This window comes from Brienomyrus brachyistius, chromosome 19, assembly GCF_023856365.1.
Source record: "Brienomyrus brachyistius isolate T26 chromosome 19, BBRACH_0.4, whole genome shotgun sequence".
NCBI classification, from domain to species: domain Eukaryota; kingdom Metazoa; phylum Chordata; class Actinopteri; order Osteoglossiformes; family Mormyridae; genus Brienomyrus; species Brienomyrus brachyistius.
Genome location: NC_064551.1, coordinates 6,782,093 through 6,807,256, shown reverse-complemented (window position 1 = coordinate 6,807,256; position 25,164 = coordinate 6,782,093). Strand labels below are relative to the sequence as shown.

Below are 25,164 nucleotides of genomic sequence, written 5' to 3'. Positions count from 1 at the left end.
GCAAAATATAGCTAATCCCCATCTTTATTTGGTATGTTTCCCCCCCCAATATTTCACTCAGATACACATAAAATTTGACATTTTTGATAACTTAAAACACAAATGTGATCACCACCTTAGCAGTGCGCAGCCTTAAGATCTAACATTACTCAAAATTGCATTCGTCTGGCCAATAAAATAAAGAAGAGGTAATAAGAAAAACTAACGTGTTCCAAAAGGGTACTATAATCACTGGGGGTACTGCAAGATACGGCAAAATGACACCTATTGGGATCAAAATATGTTTATAATTCAGAGAGGTCTGGCCAGAGAGACAGGAGCGAAGTTCAGACTGAGCTTCATCACGCCCCCTTGTGTTCATAAAGCGTGGCTGCGTCATACATTTATTCATACGTACGGGAAATACACAAAATCCGGGGACAGTGTGATCATCCTCCTTATTCCGATCAGTCAAAGTTTATATATATAAAAAAAAGACAAAGTATGGTGACGTGCTGAAGATGACAAACGCTGCTGTACTCCGTACGGTCATCATGTGCTCTATAGGCTAAAATCTTCGCCCCAGGTTTGAAGCGTGGGGTGGAATCCATGTGATCGTAATACAGGCCATTAACGGCAGGAACTGCCTGTGTATCCGTTTGAAGAAGCGTTTACTGTTAGTGAAAATGCTGTCAGGAAGGTGACCTTATACTGCAGCCCCCGGGGTTTCCGGCGATACGCAAGATGCCGGTATAGTTATTGTGGGTGCGGCTGAATGCAGGTTTGCCATTCCGGGTGTATTCCATAACGGCGTGGTTTATCAGGAATTCCCAAGAAAGCTCCTTATCGGTTTATTTCTTCACAATCACTTAAGACGAACCTATTATTTATATGATTAGAGGACCCGCAGTCATCAGATTTCCATTACTATTTGGAAAAAAAGATTTTTTTGAACAATTAAGCATGCAAGTCAGATCGACAGATTATTAAATGGCTTTTATGTTTTTTTTTTTTTAATCGATTGAGGTGCATTGTGAACAGGAGGGCGATCGCCGCACACGAGCAGAAGCTGCGGGTGGGGAACCCAAATCCCGGGAACGATCCGGTGAAACACGGCGAGGACATGCCCAGTCTGCAGAGATCTGTGCCGGTGGGCGGGTCAGATCCCGTTTGAGGAAGTCTAGAAGGAGGGAAAAACCTCCACAACTGAGAAAACCGCAACCACAATTAAAGAACTGGTTACTCAATTACTTTGCGTGCGTACGTGGCCTTAATACACGTACTAGTTTTTCCAGTACACCTATAACTGCTGCAGGGTATCTGTGTAAAATTAAAAATTTAAACTTTTTATTCTTATAATTACTGCTCCTGGCATATGCTTCCAATTTCAACCAACGCCCTTGACATCTAACATCAGATCGGCAACTCAGCTCAAGGACTAAAGCTTGGTACATGCGTTTTCTCAGTAATATAACAAACATTTAAACTCTCCAGGAAGTTCCTGGAATCTCCCGTAGATTTCAGCAGCTAAGTGTTTCCTCGAGAAATATGTGTAATGTCCCGGAAATCCTTTTTTTTTGCCCGTGGCTGTATGATTTACCGTCAAGCTCGGCGTCCTTTACAGCCGCAGCCCACGCCGGTCGCCAGTTTCGGCAGCTATAGAGCCCGTGGGACGGCAGGATGTCATCCCCACCTCTCGGAAATCGATATGCCTACGGATGTCTGAAACAAACTGAAACATAAATCAAATAATAACGCAACACGGTGAAAAAGCTTCACACCAGGAAAGAAGAGTCCAGTCTAGGTCAGTTTATTGAATTCAATAATATAAAGGAATTAGCGATACAGTCACTGCCGTAATGAATTCATTGAAAAGAATGGAGAAAGAAAAAAAAAAACACCGGACCAAGTAACGTAAACCAAACCAAGTCTTAAAAACCACGATGTTCTTGATGCTTTCTCCACCAGCGTGTTCATTAAAAATATTCATGTTCTTTAACACAACCCGTCTACATTTCCAACATTACTGCATTAGGCTAAAACGGGAATTCAAATAATAAAAGGTAGAGTACCAAGGAACCCCCCCCCCCCCAAGCTACTGTGAAACTGTCTAAATGTCAGGCAATGTCGTCACACATTGTCTTTGCTTAGTCTTATAACCTGATACCCAGACAGCACAGACCACAAACTATTCTGTCAAAGGCAGTACAGTACACATACTTTAGTTGGGGCAGGTGGGGTCACATACGCAACTTGATTTACTGCAGTTATGACATAGACTGGTAGCTGTGAGGGGGTTGTGATTTACAAAATCAAGGAAGTGTCCTAAGATGCGTCTCATCGAGGGGAAAAAAATGGATGGAGGGACAATGACTGCGATGTTTTACATGGATTCCCCAAAATTCCGTGCACCACTGCCCTGCCGCTCTCCAAACCTCCGCAGGAGTGGGCAATTCCGAGACATGATAACACTACGTCGGACTGCAACACCCGAACGTATGGAAATGAAGACCGACAGTTCCGGAACTTCTTGTTAGGAGAGAACTCCCTGAGGCAATCGAATGTGCTTCACCTCCCCACTCCAAGTGAATTATGGGAAGGGAGTTCACGTTGGGAGACCCCAAAAGGGGTCGACATGAGGGGAATGTGTCTGCGGCGTCCTGGTCCTGGCCGGTCATTTCTGAAGTTCTTGCGGGTGGCTAAATGCTTCGTAGACATTGGCAGAAAACTCCTTCAGCTGATCGACCATCAGAAGATCCTTAAAGACAAACATAACCAAGTTTTAATCAACTACGTAAATCTTTTCAACATTTACGCAAAGTGCACTGTAGTTAGGGACACCACTGAATGACAATCAACATCGGATTGAAGGCTCTTCACCTGCACAAAATGACTTGGTATTTCACTGCATATTGAGTGTATCTGTCCATTCACAATGGGGATGATCTTGGCGAGGGGTAGCTGGATATGAGAGAGGCTACAAGACAAAGACAATGGGAGAGAGGCCCAGGCAGGTTTAACGAGACACGACTAAGCGATGGATAGTACTTCACTCAATGCTTTCTTTCTGGGAATGAGAGAACACTGTCATCAAATCACATGATTCTTTGAGCCAATCAGGGTTTAGTCCCTAGAAAACCTGCCCATCACTGACGCCAACTCGGCCAACTTTTGATGTGCTACCTGAACACTGTAGGAAAGTGTAATATACAAATACTTTATTTAGGTCCATTTATCCAAAGCAACTTATGAGCGAGACAAATTTCCAATATACAGCCGTCAAGGAGTCAACTAGGCATAAGTGCTGATAGTGTGAACTTCCAATACATGTAAAAGTGTAACAATACCTAAAAGTGGAAAACAATAGCTAAATAGCATCTTTCGGACAGTAAGAACCTAATGAGACATCGATTCGATGTGTCACCAAACAGGGCTGATGGTTCTGACCTGTTGGGGGTGCCGGCATGCATGGAGTCCAACTGGTGAGGCCGGAAGAATTCAGCCAGGTTGTCGAGGAAACGACTGAAGCCACGACTCAGGCAGGTGTCGAGGACGGTCTTGAAGTCGGGGCTGTTGAAGGCAGAGAGGTGCACAGCCAGGCACAGGCAAAAATGGGACTTACAGGTCCGCAAAAACTAACAGCAATTAAGCAGTTCGGCTTTTTCCGTAGCTATCCGGGAGGGCAGGACAATTTGTGGTCTGGTCACACATTACGACGACTTGTACCTTTCCAGCACGTCCCTGGTTTCATTCAAGAGCTTTATAGTTGAAACATCCTTTTCAGTTAGACCACATGCCTGCAACAAATATTATCAATTCAATTCAAATATGTTTGTATAGCACATTTTCACATTACATTGTCTCAAAGCACTTTACATTATCGCCACCCAAACCCCCACCCCACCCAAACGAGTAAGCCAGAGGCGACAGTGGCAAGGAAAAACTCCCTAGAAGGAAGAAACCTTGGGAGGAACCAGACTCAAAGGGGGAGCCCATCCTCCAGGGGGCAGCAGAGGAAAGCATCTGGGATTCACCAGAAAGACAATATCTACGTGGATTACTGAGATTATTCAGTGTGCAGTACTTTTCATTCTGTGATGCTTAACCTCTGGCCATTCAAACTGTTCTTCATTCATAACACCTTTCTGTGACTGTATAACAAAACTGTAAATTACTCTAGTTATGTCAGCTCACCAAATGCTGTTATGGCTATTATTAATACTGGTTATTATTCATAGTGGTTAGGAGGCTAATCACTGGGTTAGAAATTACGTAGGAGATGATTTAAGGTGCTGGACCTGTTACCTGAGCTGCCAGTGTGGTCTCCTCATCGGGCATCATGTACCAACAGAGAGGTCTTTGTGACCAACCTTCATACCCTTCCTCTACACGGGCTCTGATTTGGTGCAGGTGATCTTCAAGGTCATGCAGAGAGAGGCTTTGTTTCAGGGAGATCCTGAGGGTTGGACGACCACACACATTTACCTTCGGGACATCAGAATTCATGCAAATTTCTGAATGGACAATGCCGCAGTGGTTGCCATGTCAACGGTCTCCCAGCCAACATCTGAAGCGGCAAAGGACTCACCCGCCCAGCACGTTCTGCACAGCCTGTTTCACCACAGTCATCAGTTCATTTAGACCTTGGGGCAGATAGGACAAATTCGCTATCTACATAAATTTGAATTAAATTGAATATTTTTGGAGCTTTGCTGAAAGACAGCAGAGACTTGCAAAAAATGCGCAAGACAAAAAAAAAAAAACACTGAAAATGATTTGGATCACATAAAATCATACATCATGTATGACTAATATTTGTATATTTAACAGCGTAAGTGCATATTATATCTTTAATATTAAAAATCTGACACGGGTACCTCACATATCTTTGTCTAACTCGTGCTAGCCCTCTTTGTGACTGGAATGTTGCGTTTCTCACAGTAACTTTTAACACTGTCAATGCCGTTCATTTAGAATCTTTAATAATATTTCCTAAACGTAACCCTCCCAATGGTTACAGTAGTAACTTTGAATACATAGGGGCATAATTTAGATAGTTTGGATTTTATAGAAAAAGCTAGGAAATGACAAAGTAATTTGTCATGCAAAGTGTGTACAGTAGAATACTGTTTAGAAATTGGTAATAAATACAATTTTTATGTTACAGTTTAGGCCTGTACACTGGGTTGGAAGGGGGGGCAGCGTAGGATCTGTCGCTTACCGTCGCCTAACAGGTGCTGTATGCTGGACAGGTACTGCTGCTGCACGTCAGGCGGCGCCTGGGGGGTCTGGGACAACCACGTCACGATAAGAGACAGAAAGATATACACCGAAATGTACATTTAGAAAGACTAAATGAGACACACAGATGGGCTGCTGATCTCACGTACCGTTCCGTTCTTGTTAACGGAGTTGTCCAAGTACAAGTAGCCGCCGATTATGTTTAGCTGAACGCGGAGCAGGACCACCAACATGCAGCTGCTGTAAACGGCTACTATGCTTCGCGTGAAACCTCGAGACAGCAAGGCAGGTACTTAGCACGTGTTTTAACCGAGCATGACTAATTTACTACTGCAGTGACATGCGAGCTCTTCTTTTCCTCAATCTAACAACTTACTGATGATTTTTAGGTCCTCCCAGATCTCTAGCTTATTCGCAGGCCTGTAAAGAAAGTAACCATCCATCAATACGAATACATTTTGAATGAGGCTCGATTTCATTTCGATGCCAGTCTTCCCACTTACTTGCTCCTTAGTAGTGTTGTTAAGCTCTCCGAGTTAAGCTGATGTATTATAGCTTCTCTCAAAGTGGGAAGCATGGACAGTACTACGATGGGGAAAAAAAACAGATGTCAGACCTAAAAACACGTTTACGCTCCCTGTGCCCTGTGTTTAAAGCGACAACCCCCTTTGACATCGTATAAACGGTGTCACTGACCTAAAAAAGTGCAGTTTAAAATATGCTTTAGCTTCCGCTTAGGGCGGACTTGATCAGACTAAAAGGCTGCAGAGACTTGAGCTTCACCTGTCATGTTGCAGGTTCTCTGATTACTCTCAAAGTGGAACTGGCGGCGTGCCTGGGCGATGTACTCTGCCGCTTCCCGCTCCTGTATTTCTCTAATTTTCTTCTGCGCATACTTGCCCAAAAGATATACACCTTTCCGGAGAAGAAAACTCGATGTTAACAAAACTGCAGTGCCCCTGAAACAACTCACCTGCTACATTCCCTGAAATAAGAAGAATCCAAAGTGACAGCCATTTCAGCAAGGCCCTTAGCAAATGTGAGAGACCTGCTTCATGCTATCTAGTTAGCCAGATGCATCGTTAACACTTAAAACCTTCCAACTGGCATCGCTGTTTGGCTAATCCGAAAATAATGCTGTCTGAATAGTTAGCTTTGCGAGCTCATCGACACTTACCACCTGCGAAAACCCCAGCAAATATAAATTTCCTTTTGTGGCGCTTCAGAAAATTCCACGTTGACATCAACATTCTCGAAACTGTCGCCAATCCTTAAAGTCAAGATAAGTAAAATTCCTGGCTTTTATTAACTCTACTTAGCCAGGACATAACCCAAGCAGCTAGTCAGTCAGTGAACAGTAATCAATACGAGCGAAGAACCTGAGAACCGATCTGTAGTTCTGCGATCAGTTGAGACTGTCTTTTTCGGTCCGGCAAGCTAAATCTTCCGGAATGCATCTATTTTTACCGGCAATACAGTTCCTATCCTGACGTTTTTCGTTATTATTTTATAGATAAAGGTATATTTATCATAACATTAATGTATAACATTTAAGATTTATTAATTTGTGAATATTTATTTTAAGTCTGGTTAATATATTTCTCAGTGAAGAATAAATAAAATGTAGAAATTATTTTTCTTAACCACGGCAAAAGAGAAACGGCATTTTCAACGTGAACACTCGCGCTGTCCACGAGCTGGAAAGCTACTCGCTGCAAGTGGAGGAGCATCTAACAATAATGCACTTAGCAAGATATACGTGTACGATTATCTGTTTGCTTTATATTTAAAAGTTTTTGTAATTACTGTTAAGACGCCGAATCGCATTTGAGATAACCTTAGGTTTGTTGTGGTGGTATTTCTGAGTATGTCTTAATTGTTAAAAGTTGTTTGATAACTATAATCTGTCAGCATGGATACTGAATCCGTGGGAAACCCTGCTGTCTGCCAAAAATTTTATCAGCCGTCATCAGAAGATATAGAGAGCTGGATGCAAAAAGCATTTGATATGGTAACGTGAAAGATATAGACCGTATTCCACCTCGCGTTCTCCTGTTTCGAGGAAGGTTTACAGCTTTTACCTTTTAGGCTAAAGAGGCTTTAGAGAATGGCGAAGTACCCGTTGGATGTCTGATGGTGTACAACAACCAGATCCTGGGGAAAGGAAGGAATGAAGTGAATGAAACGAAAAATGTAAGTACGAAATCGTTTGTGTTTTTTGTTTAAAGATTAGGTAGCTGAACAAGTTTCTTACACGTTTGATTGTACCTGCTGGCCTGGTGTGTATCTGCTTCATGTTTTCCGTTCTCCCAACTCCCATCCACAGGCTACCCGCCATGCAGAGATGGTTGCCTTGGATCAGGTGCTGAACTGGTGCCACAAGGCCCAGAGGGACCCCGGGGAGGTGCTACAGCAGACTGTCCTCTATGTGACTGTGGAGCCATGCATTATGTGTGCCGGAGCCTTGCGACTAATGAGTATCCTACAGTGTTAGAGCTGGGCTCACTGAGGGTGGTACCGCCTTTCCTGGTGGAGACATTTACTTAGTTTTTTCCTATAACTGATTCCTCTGTTTCTTTAATATTATTGTCATGAACAATTTGTGAGAACGTTTGTATTTCCTCGTAAAATATGTCAGATGCGCTTCTTTTACATTTATTATGTTATAACCTGTGGAATTGTTTGTTGGAAATTCTCTCATTTTGTATTTCCCACTAAAAGCAACAATATTATGGGAATTTGAATGCAGAAGTATTTGCTCATGAGAACAGTATGGCCTCCGGTCCCTGGTCGGATTATCCTGAATGATGTTAACTAGGATTGTGGAGGGCAATGTTTGCATGTTGTGTTCAGGGATGTGCTAGAATTAAAGGATAAGTAACAAGTAATATCGTTACGGTGCCATTTTTGCTAGTCTGAAGTTTGTGACACTTTTCGCAGAGAGTAACAGCAGCGTATGTCAGCATCGGGGAGAGAATGTTTCACCTCTCTCTTCTCTAGCACTTCAGGTGTCTGTTTGTTATGTGAAATCAACAGGGTTTAATGAAAGACTGCCCAAGGTTAGCAAACGAGGGTATTTAAAGGAAAACAAAATGTGAAGAGAACATGCCTGTCAATGTGGAACAGTGGGCCGGCATGAGCAGGTGCCTGGCAGCTGAGAGACGCCGAACCTTGACTGCAAGACAGACATCCCTCTGGTGGTCTATGGCTGTAAGAACGAGAGATTCGGCGGCTGCGGGTCGGTGCTCGACATCCCCGGGGACGAGCTGCCAGACACCGGCACGGCATTCAAGGTAGAGTGGGCTGCGTGCCTTTGGTGATCCTACCCTCAAGCTGTTTGCAAACCATTATGAAACACAGTTCCCAGACCGGTTGAGAGGTATATGTGAAGTCATGGGCTTTCCGGCAGCTTCAGTCGGAAATCCCACTAACTGTATTGTGTTTTAGCTAAGGCAGCCTTTAGAGTTGTAATACACGCTCTTCACCATTGGGGGGAGCAGGAGAGCCAGGCGTTGGAAGCATGCTGACTCAGTCGATGCTCTTACACCCCCCCCCCCTCCAGTGCATCTCCGGGTTCAGAGCTGAGGAAGCTGTGGAGATGCTGAAGGTTTTTTACAAGCAGGAGAACCCTAACGGTAAGACCTGTTCAGCTCTGCCCTCCAATCTACCCAGAGTGGGGGTGGGGGGGAAGTAACTTGTGCCTATGTGGCAGAATCTCTTATCCAATTTAACCCTGTAGCTGTAGCCATGTTGTTAAAATCGTGCTGCGGTAAATTTCACTGTAACCTCAAACAGTGAATTGTCTGGTAAGAACGGGCAGAGTTTCAAACACTGTAAAAGTTGAGTGGCAGAGATGCGTAAAAACATCTGAAAATCCAGTGGGGAGAAAAGTCACATTTCTTAGCCTGTAATGCTCGCTATCGGACAGTCAACCATTTGTGTGATTTATGTGCTTATCCACCCTGACGTTTGTCTTGCTTTCAGCCCCGAAGCCAAGAGTGAGAAAGGACTGAGAAGACCGGCTATGGGCAATGCTTTGTTTGGCCAGCAGGGGGCTCTAGATGCTAACCTACAGAGTAGACAGGTTTGGGCAACATTATACAGCAGAAACGATTCCTTCACAGAAGCTACCTGGAGAGACAGTCTTATAATTCAACACGTACAGGCTGTTTTAGGATTCAGAACATCTGTTCTGTGTAATGCTTCAGGAAACATTTAATGTATGTTTTGGTGAATTTAATCAGTTTTGTTTCTAATGTCTTTTAGTGCAATCTGTCTGCTGTGCCAGTCAAACAGGGAAATAAGTGGAATATATGCAAATGGGAGTTGCATGCTAACTGAGACTCACGTCCACCCTGTGTGTGTGTGTGTGTGTTTGCGCGTGTGCATGCGTGTCCTGTGTTGGGCTGGAATCCTAGCCCCTCTGCCTCAGGATAGGTTCAAGGCCCAACAGGCTTTATATTACGATTCTTCAGTCGTAAGAGGATGAGTATCCTCACACTTAGCTCATCACATCACCGTCTCCCTGTTTTGCCACCCTGGCTGTATGTTAAGTGTAGGAACCCTCTTCTGCGGAGAGGCATGGAGACGCGGGGGTTTTGAGCTTCACCAGGCGAAGTTATATCCAGTCCTAATAACAGCTTAACTACAGCGATGAAGAGCTGTGAGCTGCGTGACCCTGTGGCCTCCTGGCAGCTAGGGGTCCCCACTGCCACCGATGGGTCTTCTTTCTAGCAGACGACTCCATTCCTGTTGCTGCTCTGTGCTCATGGGAAATGGAGGCTTTGCGGGGAGCATAAGGACACGGATTGGTGGAAGTGGCTCGGTCTGAGACCCGCAGCCAGGGCAGCCGTAGTACAACATCCAGCTGTTTTCTAAGTCTGTTTAATGTCTAGATAGATTCTAAGCTGTTGTCTTGGATAAATAAATAAAGCGTATGTTTAAAAAGTAAACTTGATGCACTGAAGTAGCGGCTGGAAGGATCACTAGCAGAGTTTACAAGGTCACCTGACGTGGTGAGCAGGGCATGATTTCGGGGCGTTTTCTGCGAGGTCCAGATTGGCTTACCGCTCATGCTGGGACCCATGCAAGTTTTGGGGGGGGGGGCACGTTTTCTGCGCACTTTTGCAGTGCGTGTGGCTCTATGGCTTAATGCCCGTAACCAGAAGGTTGCTGGTTCAAATCCCCTGGCCAACCGAGTGATGCTATTATTAATTCCTTGAGCAAGGCCCTTAATCCTAGTTCCTCGCTGAAGGCCCTTTCACCCGTTCACACACTGGTGGCGGGGGCTGCCATGCAAGGCACTAACCTGCTCATCGGGAGCAATTTGGGGTTCAGTGTCTTGCTTAAGGACCCTTTGATGGGGTCAGGAGGAACCAGGGCTCGAACCTGCAACCCTCCAGTTGCCGAATGATAACACTACCTCCTGCGCCACCATCTTCCCCCATTTTCACCTACTTCATTGATTCACAGATCCATGGCACTTGTGTGCATTCAGTCGTCACTCTTTACTGTGAGATAATGCCATTTCTGGTGAGAGAGCTGGCTAAGTGGAAAGGTCACTTTTCAGTCAGGTAGCTTCCGGATGGCCACAGACCCACACGCCTCGCAGGCCCCGTCAGGCACTGCGGAAGGACGGCCCCGTGCCCCATGTCCATGTCAGCCTGCACGGTTCCCTGTTAGCCTTAAGACTGTGAGAGACTTGAGTCTGATTCCTGTTAGCTGCTCAGAATTTCCCAGCAGCCTCTGGGTGTGAGCCAGGCCGGTGCAGTGCAGACCGCTGAGCCGAACCCCCCCCCCACGGCACCGGGGGGTGTGCCAGCCCCACCATGCCTTCTGCTGTCTCTGGTTTTCCTGTAAATCCGCCGGAATGGCTTGTGTCCGGAAACCTGCTCTTGCAACATCGCCAGCGACTTCCTGACTGCCGCTTTGTTTTCCCGCCAGCGATGCCCCCCCCCCCCCCCCCTTCACGATGCCAGCTGTTTGTGACGCGCTGCTCCATCCTCCGGGAAGCCAGTGGTGCGTTGCCATGCTACGCGGGCCTCCTTGCTGGTGGCAAGGCTGGAAACCAGCATCGGGACCCGTCTAAACTGAACGTCGGTGCTGGTTCACCTTGGCCAGGCGAAGGACGACGCTATATGACAGACTTGCTCAAGGTTCTTGGATTTGATTGTAGTAACAGAAATTCAGATGTAAGATGAAAGCGAGAACTTAAATTTAACAAACCAACAGCTGTAGTTATATTGGTGCTGTTGTGCCGTGATTCCGACCCCCAGCTGTTAAGCAGGAATAGACTCCGGATTCGCTCTGTAGCCGGTGCCAGCCCGGAATCCGGAATTCTCTGCTTATGGGTTCAATTAAGCCAGTGAGGACAGCCAGCGGCTCGCTTCCACGCTAACGAGCTCCGAAATGGATCTCCGGGCCCCAGCCCAAGTGTCGGATGCGGAAAACATCTGCCGGCCACCGCTGGCGAATCCACGGATCGCTGCGTTGCTCCCGGGACACTGTGTGGCATCCGTGCTGTGGCGGACTCAGACATGGCGTCTGGGATGACCAAGAGCCACCGCCGCTCCCCTACCAGGAGTCTCACGTGCTGCCCATACCCCCCCTTGACAGACACGCATTGTCTCTTATAAAATACACACTCTGCCATCCTCTTTCAAGGACCCATTGAAACACAGACAGACTCCCTCGGTTGACTAATGCAGCTACCACACGCGTAGGTTTGTTGGGTGTGTGACACGCACACTCACCCCTCTCCCTATTTTTCAGCCCCCCTGTCTGAACAGCCCCTCTTTCATACCTACACCTTCACATCTCTCTCTCTTTCTCCCTATCCTACCCCCACATGGTAAAATACCCACCCTTTCTCCCATCAGCACATGCATACTTCTGTGTCCCTCTCTACGCTTAGCATTAACGCTGTCGGGGAGAATATTGGGTGGGTGGCGGGGGGTCATGAAAAATTTATTTATTTTCCTAGAGGGGCCCTTAGCCGCGTACCGGTTAACCAAGGGTCCTGCACCGCTGCAGACTCAGATGCGGGGTGTGTGGCCGTCTGTGAAGTGAGTAAGGAGAGAGAAGCCATTTCCTGTGCTGCTGTACCACTTTCGGCAGTATGACGGTAGCTGCACAGCGTTCGTGGTCTGGCTCGCACGTTTACATACCTCTGCGAGCCCACGGTCTGCGGTGGCCTGTGTGTTTTTGCGAGTTATCCAGGGTACGTCGCACGCCCAAAGCTCCGGGGGCAGGTGGATCCGAGGGTGGTGACATTTCTCTAATTAGCATGCAAATGTATGCGACCGCATCCTTCAAAACGGACTCACTTTGTCACCTCCGCGAGGGGTACCTGCGGTGTTAATGAGAAGTCGACGAAGTGTCATTCTCCAGCTCGTGTGCGGGCGGCGCGCTCACGTGCGAGGACCGTCGGGGGTGGGCTGCCAAGCGACGAGGTTCAGACTGCGGCGCGTTAAATAAACACGCCGGTTTTCTCGTCGAACGCCGCTGACAGGTACGAGTGCGCGATCAGCCGATAATGTCTTCTGTTCACATTTGTCAGGGGAAAAAATATCCTATGAGAATGAGATGAGAGGCGGCTGGAAAGCGAGCAGGTGACGGCGTCGGCGTGAGACGTCCCCAACATTTAATTAAACCAGATATCTAATGACAATGCAGCCGTCACGTTGTGTCTGTGTTACTGCCCCAAATCTGCTCCCTCATGCCAGAAGGAGTATTTTAATACGTGTACCTGTGGTTGAATAATCCTTGTATAGGTCACTCATTATACACGCAGTACTGTGCAACAGTCCTAGGCAGTCAAAGAAAGTGATGTTTAAATAATCGTGAAGGTGGGTACAAACTATGATGTCTGTCCAAGTGTGTCAATGGCCATTTTAAGACCTTCACTCCAGTATTTGCAGCAACCAACCAATATACTCATGTATTCCTTGACTAACTAGCCTTCTGTGTTTTGGCTAATGAGTAAATCATCGATTTAACTTATTGAGTTAATTAAATGAGCTGGTGCTGTAATTGAACGTATACATGGAATGACTGCATTGACCCTGAGTATAACTTTGGGAACTGAATCATTGTTCTTGTAGCCCTCCAAAAAGATATTGCGAACCTTTTGGAGATCACAAAAATGTTATTTGTAATACTGTTTCTGTTAATTTGCAAATATTTTAATGTTAAATAGTTTTTCCTTAACAAATACACTCTTACCACTCAGATAAATAGCTTTAAACATTTTCCTTTTCAGCCCAAGATATCAGCACACACAGAACTTGGAGTTGTGTAGATGTGAAAAGAGGTTTGTCATGCATGCGTATACATCTGTGCTTTCACAAGCCACGTCGGGCTGGCGATAGATCAGGGCCCATTCGGCAACTGGACCCGAACCGGTTCAGAGAAAACGACCTCTTTATTGGAAGACCACTCAGCAAGAACTCAACAGCGTGGCACAACAAATTGCGGGACGTTGTTCACGCGGAGCCGCGATGGCGGGGCAGCCCTGGACGGGGTCCCGTCCTCACAGTCTCGCTCTCCGAGAACAGCACGTTCCGGAGTACAGCTGCGAAACGCACTACGGGGCCAGGAGACACCGGTCTGTCGCTGAGGGAACTGGAGTCTGAGCTGGTGAGCTTCACGCTGCCAGAGAAGCAGGCCCACGTTTCACCGGACGCCCTCGCCGCTCCAGCCAGAACCGCTGTGCGTCCTAAGATAAATATTACACCTGGAGCAAAGTGATAATCTAACATGGCAAACATAGGGGGAAAATGTAGCTCAAATGATGCTTGGGAGCTCATACTGGAATTACATTATGGGAGAAGCGAAATGCTGGAATGGACAGAACCTGGTGTGATATAGGAGCTCGTCTCGCCTCGCCGACGACGCGCCGTTTCTTTACGCCGAATCCTCGGGTTTCCATTCCACTGAGCAACCTGAAGTGAGGCTTCGGCTGAGCGACTCGCTCTTGGTTAAGTTCTAATAATCGAGGATGGAAAGTTCCTCTCAGCAACTAACCTTGTATGTGATTTGGTTTGTTGTGGATAGAGTCAATTCTACATCTCCAGAGCTTTTTTTTTTTTTTTCCCCTTTGGGGTGGGGTGGGGGGGGGGGGTAATGGGGTCAAACGCTGGCTTTTTAATCCTCTGGTCCCGATATCAGTCTGCTTTGGGTTTCTCTGAGTCCACAGCACCTGCATGACACAACAAAGCGGCAGTACATCTCAAGGCTGCGTTCAAAGACGCTCATTATCCAGGCTGCGCTCAAAAAGAGATTTTGCTTCGATACGATGTCTCGTGATATGAAGGATAGCATTTACTGGCGGGGGGGGGGGGGGGTGGTAAAAATGCAGTTTGAAAATATTAAGCTCAATAAAATTAAGTTGAAAATATGACATATGTCAGTCATATCAATGTGAAATAATGATTATATTGTGAATATTTTTTACAGATTTATTTATCTGGGTGAATGGCTGGTTTGGATCTGATCTTGCACCCCTAGGAGAACAGCCATAGGATGCATATGGCCTGAAAAACTGTCGTACTTTTACCAAATTTGCCCGAGAAACCTTCACTATACCTCTAAGCTAAAATAATTCCGGTTTGTTATACATATTCTTAGATGGCCTAGCTGGCACAAAAGAGAACCGCCCCCCCCACAAAGCTTTTGCTGTTCAATATTTTGTAATCAATAACAGCGAACAGCCCTTCACGTCCTCAGAATGAGCTAACGCTGCGAGCTGAAACTCCAGTGGAGCTGATTAAATCACCAGACAGGCAGACGGGGCAGTGAGGCAACTGCATGCCGGTTTCCAGTGATTTGTGGGTTGGTCTCAAGCAGGTGAGAGAGGGAGTAGTATTTGTTATCCAACCCAATCAGTAGCTCTGTGCCTTCAAACCTTTCAAACAATGAAAGAGTCTGCTTGCTGATGACTATAGTTCACTCTACACCAGTATTTCTCAACCCACTCCACAGGCACCCTCAGACACACCATATTTTTGCTCTTTCCCAGATCCCAGCCAATCAAGAACACCGAATACCTGGTACAGGTGTGTTGGGAGCTGGGGGGAAGCAAATGCATTACCTTCCTGCGGGTCCCCAGTGACCAGGTTGAGAAATGCTGCTCTATGGGTGGATTTGGATCCCCCCCCCCCCCCCCGCCCCCAACACAACCCCCTGTGACCGGCGTGAAGACTTACATCTCCAGGAGTCCCAGATGTAGCCGTTGAGGACCTCCCCGAGGACATAGAAGATGCTAATCAAGGCAGTCACGGAGGAGAAGAAGGTGACCTTGGCAAGGGGGCCGATGCGGTCCAGCAGCGGGTAGACCCATACTCCAGTGACGTGATGGACCCAGCACATCCTGCCGGCAGGACGGAGTAGAGGAGAAGCATCAGAGGCTCTGTGCCACCCTGTGATGTAACGTAATAACACGGTCACTGGGTAGGGGTAGGGTTAGGGGTAGACCCCGGGCCAATCACACCAGAGGCCCCATGGGAAAATTTACAGAAGGGACCCTTCAGCTGGCAAGCTTTATCAAGTGCCCCGTTTGGCAACAGACGCAAAATCGTAACAATTTACCGAGAGCCCACAGCCCCCCACTCCCACCGTCCCTGTTTATATGTTATTTACTTCACATTTTTAAAGCATCAGCTTTGGAACGACAGCAGTGTAATCTAGTTGCGCATAATATGCCGAAAACAAAATCGCTGAGTCCTTCAGGGGAGCCGAGAAGAAGCTGATGAACGTAACGGAGCATCACGTCGGGGGGGGGGGGGGTTATTCTACAGGACGGCTCAATCTTCAACAGGTGAAAGGGCTAGGGGCAGATACAGAGGAGCCCCCGCTCCTGCCATTTCCTGGAGGAAGGGGTTCCGCTACTGACAGCCCAGTCATCACTGGTGTGAAACCAACACAGGCCACACCAAGACACTGCTCATGTCCACAGTGCCTTGATCGCCACCCGCTCACCCCTGTGGTGAGGCCACATCTGCTCCCCCCACCCCCCCCAAAAGGGGCTGAGCTAAAGCCACAACCCAACACTGACTCCAGACCCTTAGGTTTGACTCCTTTCCGAACGAAGCACCCCTTTATTATGCAGTAGTGTCTCTGTGGTATCCTTCAATAAAAACATTTATGCTTTATCGCAGTGTTCTTCTGTATGTTTCTCAAACTTAAGGAGATTCCCGGAGCAATGTGAATTAGCAAGGAAGTCAGATTTTTTTTTTTTATGCTCCTTTGAGAAATGAACAGAGGCACCGGGACGATCCATGCAGTCAGGCTCAATAAATATTAATCTGGGTTTTCTTTGAATGAGGGTCCCAATGAAAAGGCCCAGAAAAACCTCAAGATCAGTTTCCCAATTGCTTCCCAATTGCTCTGTTGACATCTCCTCCACATTCTTCAGTGCTGGGGTAACTGCAGTGCCTCGTGGGTCCGTTTTAGCCGCGTCTGCTAGTGGCGGCCCGCCTGCTTCTGTCTCACTGCTCCATAATCCCCCCGCAAGGCGCCATGAGAATCTTCCTGGGCCCCCTGTCTGCCTGCCACCACACAGCGCCGTGCCGAGCACACAGCACCCACGCCTCTTCGTTCACTTAATCTTCTTAATTTCCAAGCAGGTTCGGGCGGGGGGGGGGGGGGGGATTAGGGTGGGTGGGCAGATACAGTGTCGTCAGGACATCTCAGGTGCAGGCGCCACATCAGCGTGCTGTCAGATCCGGTTTGATGCGGGGGGAACGGAGGCGAGTCCCTCTGTCAAATCAGCACCGGGGTCATTATCGTTACATTTTTTTTTTTCGTAAACTGAAATAGATAAAAATAAAAAAAGGCCGCAGATAATGTTTCCGACACTGAATGAAACGTAATGAAAACAGACGTCAAATACTGTCCCTTACCGCTCTTTAATAGTATTTAATGCTGGTTTATTCATCTTTTCTCTTGATTGAAATCATTCAAGGAAATGTAATCCAGTAAAGATGCTCCTCGCGTTACGATATTTCGACTTGATGATGCCACAGCGATGCACGTTCAGTAGTCAGTTCTGAATTGTGATCTGTTCCCAGACCTGTGATCCGCCACATGATACTTCCTACTGATGGTGGACGAGAGCAGCATCCCACAGCCATGCCTCTGTTTTTTTTTTTTACAGTGTTTTGCCAATTGTATTCATTTACTTACTTTTCAATATTTTGTGACAGTAATTATTCATTTACATATTCAGTAACAGTAGTTATTTACTCACTTCATATTCATATTCAACTTATGATATATTCCACTTATGATGGGCTCATCAGAATTCAACCCCTACGCACGCTGAGGAGCACCTATATATTGTTGTTAGATGATAATTAATAATACCCGCAACGTTTTGCCAATTTCGAGGACATTAGTACACAATGTACACTTTGTATTCATGAAGGATTTTATGAAGATAACACATAAAATAGTTCAGTAACTTTTTCTATCTCTAGGAATAAAATGACTAAAATTTAAAGTGAAACTAAAATATACAAGAACTAAATAGAAATTCAGAAACTAATACAACCACACTGAGAATTAATGAAAACTTAACTGGGCTTCAAATGAAAACTGAAAAATATTATAAAAATAAAAACTAAATTTAAAAATCCACACTATAATAACGCTGATCGGTACTCTCGATTCATGTGGGCATGTGCGATCGCGGCTCCGGTCAAGGCCAGAGCGCCAGACCGCAGGCAACGCACCACGCTGGGGAGAAGTCAGTCCATTCAGCCATGGGGTTCTGATGCAAGCAGCACTGCTGGCACCCGTACGTGCCATCGGTTTGACCGATTGATTAGCCATGCCTGCTTCCTCATGGTTTGCTCAGCCAATAATCGATAAGGGCCAATGAGAGAGACAGAGAGAGAGAGAGAGAGAGAGAGAGAGAGAGGGGGACACTTACCATAGAACATATCCCACAGCGAAGCTGCACACTGCCAGCAGTCCGCAAAACCTGCTAGGATACTTGTGGTGTGTTGTTCTCATCTCGATTAGGATGAAGGGAAGCACTGTAGTATGCTAAAAAAGAAAGAAAATAGTAATTATCCACACTGCACGTTTCTGTGATAAGCGCTACTGGATGTGCCAGACTTAAACTGTTCTCAAATATATACACATATATAATATATTTCATCCATTTGGGCAGTGTGATGGGCTCAGTGGCTGGCACTGTTATCTCGCGCCTGCAGGGAGGGGGGTTCAATTCCCGCTCAGTTTGGAGATGTTCTCGCTCTATCACATGGGCATCTTCTCCCTTCTATAGTTTCCTCTCCTGGTCCAAGGACACGTTTTCGGGATAACTGGTGATACTAAATAGCCTGAAGTGCGTGTTTATGTCCTGCTATGTGGACCCCTATCCAGCGTCACCCGGTATAATTTCCCGCCCCCCCCCCAACCTCTTCGAGGAGAAGTGATGGATGAATGGATTTTATCCATCCATATGAAAATATATTTCCATCTGCTTTCTTTTCTTCGGATCTGAAGTTTCATGATCGATTCCTGCCAGCTCGGTCTTCCCAACCATTTTGACTGTTATAAAATCTGAATCATTTCAGTTTTTAGTAAACGGTGCTATTCTTTTCCTACAGGAAAGCGGGAGACATGGGTGCATGGCGTGGCTTTCTTCTGGAAAAGTCTTTTCCCCGCCCGAGAGTCCTGCATCCGCCGTCTAACTTCCCACGCAGCCCCTGTCAGAAGGGCACCGTGTCCGATCGTCTGCAGCCCGGCCTCGTACGCCGAATATCGCTTGCTGGCGTGTTTACGGAATTGGGTCACAATGTGAAAAATAAATCGGCTTTGGATAGCTCCATCCGGCCCGAGGTTCGACGCCATGTTCCTGCACTGTACTATCGAAGCTCCCACACGCACACACGCGTCCCACACGCACACACGCGTCCCACACGGCTGCCGCCGGGGGCCTGATTCAATAAGTCGCTTCTGAAGAGGCAACCTCCACATCGCTGCTGCTTTTTCTGTCTGTGCCCATGAGTCACACTCACTTCGGCGCTCGTACGCCACCTGCCCTTTTCACCAGAACGCGCTTATATAACGCAACAAAAAAAAAAAAGTGCACTTGAACAGGAAATGAAAATAATAGGCCTCGGCGAGCCTCTCAACACAGAAAGAACAGGAAATTAGCATTTAGACGGCTGGGCCATATGCTGCCTTTTCTAACCGGAAGCGTTTTTTTTTTTTTTTCTTCCCGGCGCACGGAGTCCCTCGGAAGCCCGTATAAGATGCCGCGTAAGTGCTAATTAACGAGCCAGCATATGGATTTTGGCCATGCTTGATTTGAATTATGGCTAATTGCCCTTAGGAATCTGCCTTTGGCTTCTCATGTACACCGACCATTCTGCCATGAAATCTAAATGTTGATGTATGTGAGGGTAGTCAGGCTCAGTCAGGGGCGAAACTCTGAGCACCCCTAAGGAAATGTAACTTTACCCCCCCCCCCCACTGAAGAAACACGTGTCCAGCAGTACATAGAGTCTGCCGAGTGGGGGGGTGGTCCCAAATGGTAGGACCCCCTGAATCTGCCAGGGTACCCATGGTCCTCTGATGGCCCTCCCTGGGGTGAGATCTCTACCCAAAGCCCAGTTTCACTGCTCCATATTAGCATTCTGCTGTATACATTCTCATTGTTCAGTGTTACATTGTTCTGTATTATTCATGATTGTTATTAATGGGAGGTGGTCGCAGATAGCAGGTAAAAGGAAAAAGGCTTCATCTAAAGATGAACGGCGGTCGGGGAGGAACTGCTTATTCTCCGGAAAGGCGACGGCATGGGAGGGGAGGATGTGTGAGACGTTGGTACGCGCTGTGGTATTTTTGTCCAGTGCCTCAGAACATTACCGCCTCGAGCTAATTTCCCTCCAACTTTTTTTGTTGGAGAAAATCCGCTCCCTCGTGCGCAACACCCGGCCGCGCTGCCACTAGATGGCGCTGTGCTACAGCCCCGGACCTGGGGGGAGGAGGAGGTGGAGAAAGAGGGGGGTCACTTCATACTGCTGAAATCTGCCGCAGTCGAGCCGATACGAGTCTGCGTTGCAGCACGTGGTTTTTGAGGATCTGTAATAAGGGGGGACGTGCGATTCGGGGAGCGGCTGACATTTCCGTGGCGTTTCGGCAGGGAGGCAATTGAGGGAGTCAGGAGAAAGCGGACAGGAGAAAGCGGACAGGAGAAAGCAGACAGGAGAAAGCAGACAGGAGAAAGCGGACAGGAGAAAGCGGACAGGAGAAAGCAGACAGGAGAAAGCGGACAGGAGAAAGCGGACAGGAGAAAGCAGACAGCGCAGCACCGATGACAACAAACGGCGCTAAGTGCTGCTGATCGAGGATTCAGGCGAACTCCTCGAGTTCCGATCCAGGCTGTCCTTCATTCGCCGGTCCCTGCTGCTCGATGAGAGAGACTGACCCACAGCCCAACATTCTCACTCTCCTATTGTTATTCCACCTCTCTCCACCCTTTTTGTGAGAAATGCCAGGTTGACGGTTTTGGCAAAATCATGTCAATTCTCTGTATCATCGTGTCAGGGAGCCAGTCAGGTCTATTCTGCCGGCTTCAGCGGCTTGATTTGTCACACGTTTGATGACAGACTGGTTTAGCCGAGCTCTGATGAGTATTCAGGTAAAACAAGCCTGAGCACCTGGAGATTCATGAGCAGGTTATAGAAGAATGTAGGCTGGGTGCTTATTATCCAATGTAGCTTCTGGGCAATTAAGTAAAAACACAGACACACAAATCACAAATACTCCAGTACCATCGGTAACAGGGGCTAAGAATCCTTAGAACAAGAAGGTCACCTCTCCGGATCTCAATTGTGAAGCTTGTCACATATGACATTAGAGTGTTTCTCCCCTATACCACCCACTTCAAAAACCCTGCAAACCCCCCCATCACAGTATATAATTATTAAGGTCAGGCACACTCAAGCAGCAATTAAGTCCTCCCCGTTGATTAAGCTGACTTTCGGAGATTGTTTTTTTTTTTTTAAAAGATGATTACCGAATCATGGGCAAGTGGGGAGCAGGAGAGTCCCAGCTGAATGGCTGTGCTGACGTCGCCGTTGGAAACCTTGACGCTATTGCGGGGGGGGTGGGCTCATTCCGAGTGACGCACTAGGCCGTGATCTCCCCCTCCGACGAGACCAGGCTCCACACTGCATCCACGCCATGAGCTTATTAACTCCTGAGAGGCGCTCAACCACGTGTAAATGTTGTCCACGGCAACAGGGCTCATTGATGCCCTTCATCAGAAACCTTGAGGGGGCCAGTCTATCCATTTTGCTAATTTGAAATACAGTTCAAGGACAGGAAGGTTTACCTGGCTAAAATAAAAGTGGCTGCCTACTCAGAGCATTAAAAAGACAGTCACACAAAAAAATGCCTAATTAGTCGAATAGCCACAGTTAATGAGCATATGAATTAGGTGAAGTTGTTGAATGGTGAACAACAGCTCCCTGTGTGCAGAAAGCAGGGCCTCTGGGCCCGAGACATGGTGGGGGGGGCAGCGCTGGCGCCAAAGCCACGTCCCTTCAGTGATCAAACTTAATGTGCTTCGACTGACCAGATGAAAATTCTGGGACCCAAGAGCTTGGCACTTACTCTCCCTGCCAGCGCTCATTAATTCCTGAAAATGGAAAGGTCTATAATTTTCATCAAACTTAATCACTGGAAGACGCCTTCGACCAAAACCACAAACCCTGGAACCTGTTCATGCCTGTTTCTCTGCCCTCCTTCTTTTTTTTTTTTTTTTTAAAAAATAATAAAATCAGGGAGTAGCTGAGGTCAGGTTCCTTGCTCAAGGCATTAACAGCTGTGTCCCCTGTTGGGCTCCGGACCAGAAACAGTACCAGCCCCTGAGCGCTGGAACTGAAAAGTGAAGCTCTTCTCCTTCAGTACAACAAATAAAGCACCTCAGGTGACATAAACACCATTTGTGCCGTTTTACAACTGTGTATAGCGGCAGTGCATCAACACCACGGGGACCGTTCCACGTTAGCATGAACGCTACAGTGCTTCCAGCCCTGATGTTTACACGTCTGGAACATGTGAGAGCTGCCCCTCGGAGATAATTAGCTAATGAGCTTGATCTCATGCTAGGCCTCGATTTACTGACTTACAGGGGCACTAGACCGAGGGGGGCACAGCTGCAGGTGATGCAAAAACTTAACTCCAAAACTAGCTCACGAAAATGCAACCAAACTTATAGGGAATTTACCGTTTCCCTGTTTAAGCTTGACAGTGCTGACACATTCTTTTGCTTGCGTGTTTGCCATGTCCATTAACTGCCACGTTAATCTTGTAAACACGGCAAACCCACAGAGAAAGGACATCCATGACAGATTCCTGCATAGCTTTCTTAAGTGTCTTCAGTTTCGACATTATGATTCAGTGGGTTTGACCAGCTTAAGTGTCTTTCGTCAGCCCCTTCCAGTGCATCACTGTGATATTACAATAAAATGCAGAGGGGAGAAGCTCCATCTTATCTGAAGTGTCCTCATCAAACACCACTGACGTAAAAAGCTCCTTTTCACAGATCTTGATCTGAGGCACTTCCCGCTTAGCACCCTTGCAGATCAGATGATGACACCTCCACCTCACCCAAATCTGCAGTTTGGTCACCGTACCTTAAGAAGGACATTGCTGCCTCGGATAAGGTGCAACGCAGGGCTACGAGAACGATTCCTGGTCTTAGAGGAATGTCTTATGAGGAGAGGTTAGCGGAGCTGAATCTGTTCAGCCTCGAGCAGAGGAGACTAAGGGGGGACATGATCCAGGTATACAAGATTCTAACACATCGGGATGCTGTTCAGCCAAGTGGCTATTTCAATATTAGTTTAAATACTAGAACTCGGGGAAATTAGCGGGAGAACATTTTAAAACGAATTTGAGGAAGCACTTCTTTACACAGCGTAGTAGTATGGAATAGTCTTCCTGTTCCTGTAGCACAAGCTAAAAGCCTGGGTTCCATTAATTCAGAGCTAAATAAGATTTTAACAGCTCTGAGCTGTTAGTTAAGTTTTCCCCAAACGAGCTTGATGGGCCGAATGGCCTCCTCTCCTTTGTAAATTTCTTAATGTTCTTATTGATTCTTGCCACATTAGTTGCTAGTCATCAGCACTCCATTCCCTGCTCTTGCTCTTTACCCTGTATTTGCTGTTACTCGATTCCCTGCTCTTGCTCTTCACCCTGTATTCTCTGTTACTCCATTCCCTGCTCTTGCTCTTCACCCTGTAATTGCTGTTACTCCATTCTCTGCTCTTGCTCTTCACCCTGTATTCTCTGTTACTCCATTCCCTGCTCTTGCTCTTCACCCTGTATTTGCTGTTATTCCATTCCCTGCACTTGCTCTTCACCCTGTATTTGCTGTTACTCCATTCCCTGCTCTTGCTCTTCACCCTGTGTTTGCTGTTACTCCATTCCTTACCTCTACTCTTCCTCTTCACCCTGTATTTGGGGCTGCATTTCACCCTTGAATACACCGAGCACTGTCAGTACGAGGGGGGGGGGGGTCAGCTCAGGCTGTCTCACGGCATTGCTCCCTCAGCGCGTTTTCACTGAGTCAGCCAAATTGACTGAATTTACAAAGCGGGGAAGTTTCGTGTTTCAGATCACTTCGCAATCATCTCCACACGTCCGCTGAAGTGGTGTGCCTGCACAGAGAAGATCACCGCAAGACAAAGAACCACCCCCCCCCATCACCTCGCAAAACGGTCGCTAATGTCTGCAGCTGCTTCTCACAAAGTACGCATCCAACATTTCCAGCGAAGAATCCCTCTTAAAATCCTGTATTCTGGATTTTGTAGCTCATACAGATTGTAAGTGACAGAAAACAGTGGCCTGAAACCTCTACTACCTGCTCCTTTACTTTTAAACTCAGATTTCCTTATTTGGATTAAGAAACGCTGGCTGTCCACATGTGCCAGAACTTGGTCAGTTCAAGGTTCTCACAGCAGATGAACTCGCCCATTGTGGAACTTAGCGAGTTTTATTAGCATACTTTGTCTGTTCTAGTTACGCTAAAAGAGGGCTTGTTTGTCCCAACAGGGCTGTAAAAATAGCAGGTGAGCTTGATAAAACAGACCACACATGTGTCCAGATGGAGACTGACTCCATGCCATCGCGTTGTGGTCTTCTGCTTGACCTGGCTTTGTGGGCCGGTTCTCCCTTTCACATAACTGAGGAACACGCAAGGCATTATACGTAGGTTTGCTTGGAACGACTGTAGAGAAAAACTGTAGAGTTTTTTTGTTGCTATGAACGAATCGTATTTTTCCACCACGGTCACATCCAAGCTGTGTAATTTTAGAATCTCAGCTGGAAGCCACGTTACCAGCCTGGGGATTCACATCAGGCTAGTGTATTGATGAGAGCCCTCTGCTGCTGGGTGCACAGCGGCTTGGGGGGGGGGGGGGGGGGGCTGGTCATTCTCCACCTGCTGGTCGGCCGTTCAGGCTGATACCCAAGCCTCATATCCCTCGTATAATAGTAGCAGGTTGCACTGGAATGTCTGTTTGCACAAAAGCAATAATACTCTGAGTCTGGCACTGTTAGCTTTTAACAGAAACTATGAAAGGACCACTTGACCATCATTAGAAATCTTAGCATTAGCAAGGTTAGATCTGCTTAACCTTTATCAGTTTTTCCACGTTATTTTTTTAACTTTCTCCATCAGCCAAGGCTGTACAAAAAAGTCCTCCATAGTTGGCTGGATATCCCACAGGCAGGGTGCAGGGCAGCCCCCCATCATACAGGAATGGCATAGATGATTGTTATCTTTACACACTTTAGGTCATGTGACATTATATCATTTGTATTCCACCACGATGGGACTCCCAGGTGCAGCCTGCAAAAGGCATAACTCAAATTCCAATAACGCTACAGAATAGATCCTCGAACTAATACCAGCTGCCC

At 46.9% G+C, this 25,164-nt stretch overlaps 3 protein-coding genes across 7 annotated transcripts in view; 1 reads left to right on the top strand and 2 right to left on the bottom strand.

Annotated features, from left to right (window-relative positions):
• Positions 1–1,773: 1,773 nt before the first annotated feature.
• On the bottom strand, positions 1,774–6,646 carry pex3 (peroxisomal biogenesis factor 3). The gene is made up of 12 exons (XM_048986508.1): positions 6,398–6,646; positions 6,004–6,135; positions 5,724–5,805; positions 5,597–5,640; positions 5,370–5,491; positions 5,201–5,267; positions 4,568–4,622; positions 4,285–4,435; positions 3,706–3,776; positions 3,427–3,549; positions 2,860–2,956; positions 1,774–2,737 (listed from the first exon to the last, which is right to left on the bottom strand). The coding sequence occupies exons 1-12, from the start codon at positions 6,468–6,470 to the stop codon at positions 2,654–2,656; spliced, it is 1,101 nt and encodes a 366-aa protein (XP_048842465.1). The 5' UTR covers positions 6,471–6,646; the 3' UTR covers positions 1,774–2,653.
• A 136-nt stretch (positions 6,647–6,782) lies between these two features.
• Positions 6,783–10,198, top strand: adat2 (adenosine deaminase tRNA specific 2). Of its 2 annotated transcripts, none has more exons than XM_048986513.1 (6): positions 6,783–7,231; positions 7,309–7,413; positions 7,547–7,697; positions 8,407–8,513; positions 8,783–8,855; positions 9,205–10,198. In XM_048986513.1, exons 1-6 carry the CDS (start codon positions 7,133–7,135, stop codon positions 9,231–9,233), a joined length of 564 nt encoding a protein of 187 aa, XP_048842470.1. In that variant the 5' UTR covers positions 6,783–7,132; the 3' UTR covers positions 9,234–10,198. The 2 variants fall into 2 exon arrangements, with proteins under 2 accessions (XP_048842470.1, XP_048842471.1); XM_048986514.1 differs by having other exon boundaries at positions 6,786–6,981.
• Positions 10,199–14,321: 4,123 nt separating this feature from the next.
• aig1 (androgen-induced 1 (H. sapiens)) overlaps positions 14,322–25,164 on the bottom strand; it is a 40,931-nt gene continuing 30,088 nt past the window's right edge. For 3 of the 4 annotated variants that reach the window (XM_048986512.1, XM_048986509.1, XM_048986511.1), the window contains exons 4-6: positions 18,152–18,267; positions 15,426–15,589; positions 14,322–14,419 (exon numbers count right to left, since the gene is read on the bottom strand). In XM_048986512.1, coding sequence (XP_048842469.1) covers positions 14,385–14,419; positions 15,426–15,589; positions 18,152–18,267 — 315 coding nt within the window. In that variant the 3' untranslated portion in view covers positions 14,322–14,384. Of the gene's footprint in view, positions 14,420–15,425; positions 15,639–18,151; positions 18,268–25,164 lie in introns of those variants that run through there. The other variant, XM_048986510.1, reaches the window with a different exon arrangement.